The sequence below is a fragment of the Watersipora subatra genome, chromosome 3 (assembly GCF_963576615.1).
Source record: "Watersipora subatra chromosome 3, tzWatSuba1.1, whole genome shotgun sequence".
Taxonomy (NCBI): Eukaryota; Metazoa; Bryozoa; class Gymnolaemata; order Cheilostomatida; family Watersiporidae; genus Watersipora; species Watersipora subatra.
In genome coordinates this window covers 61,399,065-61,404,636 of record NC_088710.1, presented here as the reverse complement: position 1 = coordinate 61,404,636, position 5,572 = coordinate 61,399,065, and the positions used below count along the sequence as shown (strand labels likewise).

Here is a 5,572-nt window from a genome sequence, read left to right as displayed (position 1 = left end):
AGACAATGAAAATTTGTCAATTTTATTAAGGCGATCAATAGTCGCCATCAGACGATGCCTTGGGTCAGCTTGTCGAGGTTGCTGGCAAAATGAGCAGTTGCAAATTAACCTTGTGATCATCATGCTGGCTGCAAACTTATCAACTGTCAATACATTATAGATAACTGCAGAAAAATAAGCTGTAGCAAGTTTATTTTGATTTTTTGTCAGTTTTTTTAATGAAAACTCAAAGGATATTGGATCTGATCTTTTGTAGGTTACCATTTCTAATCCAGCAGAATCTAATATTGTACCTGTTCCTGTGTCCCCATTGACATGCATTATGTTGTTTGATGGTGAAGTACAAGTTTTTAAACTGGCAGGATGGCTTTTACCAAGATCTATTTTTCCAATAATAGATGAGTTAAAAGATACATATAAAATTGTTTTGTCGGTTGTGTCTCTAGCAGTTGTGTATTGTCGTTCTCCGACCATATTTGATGCGCTTATTTTACCAGCCATTACTGTGGTAGTCAGTAGTAAATTGTGTCTTTTTGAGTTGTCCATCAAAAACATTGTAAGCATGCCAGTACCACTTTGTCGTTCTCCCACTTTCATTTGATATGTCTGATTGTTTCCTTCATCAGTAAATATCACTGTAACAATTTGTCTTTTTTGCTTTGGAGTGATTGAAGTATTTGAGTCATCACTTTTACTTTTCAAATCTGTGGGAAGGTTTTTCTGTAAGAAGTCATTAACTAAACAATCTTGTGTGGCCAAAGCAATGACCATAGCTTTCATTTCTACATCAGCTTCCGGATTAAAAGTGATGGTAGTATGAGTACGAAATGTCTCAAAAGTATTGCCAGCCACAGTAATCTTATTTGCACTCACACTTACTGCTTCCACATCAGTTGATGCAGAATGTCTAAATTTGCCATTTTTTATCTCTCCAATTACATTATTCTCTGAATAATATACAGAAATAAGATGATTTTTTATTTCTGCACCACTTATGCAAAACTTACTGTTTCCTGCAAAATCTTTGATGACTAGATCATGGGAACCTGGAGTTCTCCAACATATTGTCCTGGAGTCATCACCCACCATTTCTAGTAGTTTATCATTATTTGCAGTGTACGCTCTGATTTCTATAGACTTAATGGCAGAAAGGTACTGCAGGGAATTGTTAGCAGCCATATTGAATGAATCCTTTGCAATGTCCGCGTAAAAATCAAATCTTTGTTTGAACAGCCGGCTGCCTTGTTAAAAATATTCAATTTATCTTTGGTATGTTGCAATAATGTACAACACAAATATTTTAAAAAACAATGACTAACTTTAAAAGTTTTTTTAACCATTTGAATACTGTGTATTATGAGAATATCCACAAATAAAATATTAGCTTCAACTCACCTACTCACCATTTCAGCCTAAAGAAAACATCTACCAAAGTTCGACCATATGAGAAAAAGTCTACAAAAAAGTTTTTTTAAATTTTGTATGGGGCATAAATTTTAAAATCCAAGATTTGGTCGGCAAAGTTTATTTTCGATATTTTAGTTTTTCGTTTGGGGCTTTTTGGCTTTTTGGCCCACATTTACATACTTTTGTATTTTTCAGCCAAATGTGTTTTAGCTCCTGCACTCTAGTTTCTGATTCTTGTGTATTAGTTTCAAGGATAAAACAATAGATGACCAATAAGTCACAATAAATAATAAATTGTGTGATCACAGAATACTACAACTACTGCAAAACATTGCAGCAAGCACTGCAATACATCAACAAGCAAACATGAAAATCTGGGGCAATTGCTATGCCGCTAGAAATATCAAGCATGAGAATTGCCCAACTATCACAGCTGATGCAATGTGAATATATGGGACATCAGTTAGATTGGTAGTTGTATGATCATTATAATGAAAAGCTTATTGTAGTTTGCATCATATTATGTAATGTATTATGTAACACCCTCTTTGTCATGTAGCTAGAACTAATCCCTCAAACCAGCAATAATGAGAATACATGCATAGTGTCAAGGTGTACATTTTGTGATTGCTCTAATAAACCACAAGCTATTTCGGCTCTAAACTACACTAGAAATGTCAGTGAAGGTATCCGAGCTTATCAAGACATATGAGGATGGTAAAAGCGGTGACTTCAGTGTCTGGGTGGACAAGCTAGAGTTAGTGGCCAAGCTTCAAAAAGTGGACGATCTCACAACCTTCTTACCATTATTCTTGTCAGGAGCAGCATTTGCCGTGTATAAACATTTAGAAGATGATATCAAGGAAGACTACCCTAAACTAAAGGCAGCTTTGTTGACAGCTTTTAGTGTAGACAGGTTCAGTGCTTATATTCAGCTGCAAAACCGAGCTTTAAGAGATGGTGAAGCTGTAGATGTATATCTGGCAGATCTCAAACGTTTAACAACTTTGATGGGACAATCAGAACCTGACCCATTGCTTAAATGTGCATTCATGGCAGGATTACCTACAGAAGTGGCTACACAACTAAAATCTATTGCTTCTGTAGAAGACATGGGTCTTTCGGAGTTAGTGAACAGGGCCCGCATGATGATAACTGCAGGAAATGGCGAAACGACCTCATGTGCTGCTGGGAAAAGGAGGCAGCATTGGCAGCGCCGTGAGGTCAGGTGCTACCGGTGTAATAAACTTGGTCACATCCAGAAAAACTGTTTTCAGATGCAGGGAAATGCCAGTGGGGAAGTGTATGCACCGGCTCTTCCCCCAATGTAAAAAACTCGGTGCTACCCTTTGTTTAGGTATGGATAAAAGGCACAAAGATAAAAGCATTGGTGGATAGTGGATGTGAGCAATCAATTATACAACAACAGTGGGCACAGCAGTTAGGATTGCTGCCGAAAGGTCCTCAGCGACAAATAATGATGTTAAATGGACATATCACTACATGCAAGGGTGAGACAACTCTTGATATAGAACTGGATCACTCTTGTAAAATTAAAGTTCAGTGTATGATTGCTCCGAAGCTAGTAAGCGGTTGCCAGATGATACTGGGAATGGATGGCATTGCAAAGCTAGGCGGGGTATCTATAGATAAAAATAGAGGTGTACTCTTTGGAGCAAGACAGTTAAGAACAGTTGGCGTGATGCTACGTAACAAAGCTAGTCCTGTCAGTCATAATGATGACCAGCAGCCGCCGATAGTTATAGATGATAGAGACTTTAAAGCACAATTTGATGGCCACAAGTGGACAGTTGCTTGGAAGTGGTTAAGTAGAGAGCCTATATTGTCCAATACATGTGGAGAATACGCTATAAATGATGCCGTCAGAGAAGAATATGAAAAACAGGTTATCCAATGGATAGAAAACGAATGGCTGCAGCCAAACCGAGAAGCGCTTCATGGACCTGTAACTGGCATTATTCCATTGTTGGCAGCTACACAACCTAATAAAGAGACAAAGGTACGACCTGTAATGAATTATAGCAGAGAACTGAATGGGTATGTCAGCAGTCATCCTGGTTTGGACACCGCAGTATGCCAAGACAAACTCCGCAAGTGGCGTAAGTTAGGCAGTGATGCTTGCATGTTAGACTTAAAGAAAGCATATTTACAACTGCATGTTGATAGTAGTTTGCAGAGATTTCAAGCTGTTATGTTCCATGGAACATTGTATGTCATGACTAGACTAGGTTTTGGTCTCAATGCAGCGCCTAAGATTATGTCAAAAATATTGTCAACAGTGTTGTCACTTGATCCTACGGTTGCTGCTGGTACTGATCATTATATTGATGATATTTTAGTAAATAAGTCAGTAGTGCCAGTCGAAGTTGTGCGCAGCCATTTGTTAAAGTTTGGTCTAGTCACAAAAGAGCCTGTCGATTTACGTGAAGCACGTGTTCTAGGGCTTCGTGTGACAATCAGTAAAAAAGGTATATGTACATGACAAAGTGACTCAGCTGTGCCAACAGTAGAAAGCATTCGCACAAAAAGAGATTTGTTTTCTGTGTGTGGTAAACTGATTGGTCACTACCCAGTAGCTGGCTGGCTACGAGTCGCATGCAGCTACATGAAGCGGTGTGCTGCTGATGGCAAGTGGGATGATGCAATAGCAAAAGAAGTGCTGCATATGTTAGATGAAACACTAAATAGGGTAACAAGACATGACCCAGTGCAAGGCAAATAGTCTGTGAATAGATATGAGTGTTGCAAGGTCTGGTGTGATGCGAGCTCTATAGCTATTGGTGTGTGCATAGAAATGGAAGGTAGCATTGTAGAAGATGCATCATGGCTAAGGAAAATTGATGACAGTATGCATATAAATGTAGCTGAACTTGAAGCCGTACTTAAAGGATTAAATCTTGCAATAAAGTGGGGAGTAAAACAAGCTACGATTGTCACTGACTCATTATCAGTGTATAACTGGGTTAATTCCATTATCACAGAAAGCCATTGCCCCAAAGTCAGTGGATTTTCAGAAATGATAGTCAAAAGGCGGCTTGGGGTTATTGGGCAATTGGTAGAAGAATATGGCATCACTCTACAAATGTCCTTGGTCAAGTCAGCGGACAATCGTGCTGATGTTTTAACGAGGGTGAACAAAAAGTGGCTGAAACCACTAGTATCATGTGTGGGCGTAGCAGCGAAGGAAGTTTCAAGTATTGATGAAGAAATATATAACATGCATCAAGTTCACCATTTAGGAGTTGACAAGATGAGTTACTTAGCTAATCAGAGGTTTGGTGACAGAGCCTCAAAAGATGTGATTGAAAGGGTTGTGAAAGAGTGTCAAATCTGCAAAAAAATTGATCCTTCACCTGTGAGATGGGAGAGAGGAAATTTGGAAGTCAAAAAGGTGTGGCATAGACTTGCTGTTGACATCACACATGTGGGCCGAATACCTTATTTGACCATCTTGGATTGCGGCCCTAGCAGATTTGCAATATGGTTAAAACTGAGAGATGAGACAGCCAACTCTGTAATAGCACAGTTGGTACGCATATTTGAGGAGCGGGGTCCCCCACAAGAGTTGCTTTCTGACAACGGTCCATGCTTCAAAAGCGCGCAGTTGTCTAGCATCCTAAAACATGGAATGTAAATCATTTGTTAAGTTGCGCTTACAGGCCATCTGGTAATGGCATTGTCGAACGTAACCATAGGACAATTAAAAGAATGGCTGCGCGTTCAGGAAACGAGGTTAACAGAATGGTATTTTGGTACAACAATACCCCAAACAGGCGAGGTATTGTACCTTCGCAAATGCTATACTCCTACGCAGTAAGAAATCCTGACGTTGTTGCAGAGCCACAAAGATTTTCACGTGGAGCGTTAAGAAACCCGTACAAAATTGGTGACACAGTATATGTTAAGCCAGTGCATGCTAAATGTACTACTGTATGGGCAAAAGGAACAGTAACTGCGTTGGTATCTGATGTAGTCTTAGAGGTTGATGGCACAAACAGGCACATTTCAGAAATACGGTTAGCTGATTGTAATGGCGAGGATATGGGCAGTGATAGGGTGTCAAGTGACGATGCTGTGGAAGTTGAATTTGATTTTGATAATCTCAACATCTGTAAAAATGACAATAGTTCCGTAGACTCAGATA

At 39.3% G+C, this 5,572-nt stretch overlaps 2 protein-coding genes across 2 annotated transcripts; both read left to right on the top strand.

Annotated features, from left to right (window-relative positions):
• The first annotated feature begins 2,081 nt into the window (after positions 1 to 2,081).
• On the top strand, positions 2,082 to 4,150 carry LOC137390823 (uncharacterized). Its single transcript, XM_068077139.1, has 3 exons — positions 2,082 to 2,630; positions 2,765 to 3,896; positions 4,002 to 4,150. Exons 1-3 carry the CDS (start codon positions 2,082 to 2,084, stop codon positions 4,148 to 4,150), a joined length of 1,830 nt encoding a protein of 609 aa, XP_067933240.1.
• A 72-nt stretch (positions 4,151 to 4,222) lies between these two features.
• LOC137390822 (uncharacterized) lies at positions 4,223 to 5,062 on the top strand. Its single transcript, XM_068077138.1, has one exon. The coding sequence runs from the start codon at positions 4,223 to 4,225 to the stop codon at positions 5,060 to 5,062; it is 840 nt and encodes a 279-aa protein (XP_067933239.1).
• Positions 5,063 to 5,572: the final 510 nt, after the last annotated feature.

Bases quoted from the DNA above. Each gene is read 5' to 3' on its own strand.
- LOC137390823 (XM_068077139.1), top strand. From the start codon at position 2,082: ATGTCAGTGAAGGTATCCGAGCTTATCAAGACATATGAGGATGGTAAA. The intron at 2,631-2,764 runs GTCAGGTGCTAC...CCCTTTGTTTAG, and splicing joins AGCATTGGCAGCGCCGTGAG to GTATGGATAAAAGGCACAAA. The intron at 3,897-4,001 runs GTATATGTACAT...GTCACTACCCAG, and splicing joins TGTGACAATCAGTAAAAAAG to TAGCTGGCTGGCTACGAGTC.
- LOC137390822 (XM_068077138.1), top strand. From the start codon at position 4,223: ATGGAAGGTAGCATTGTAGAAGATGCATCATGGCTAAGGAAAATTGAT.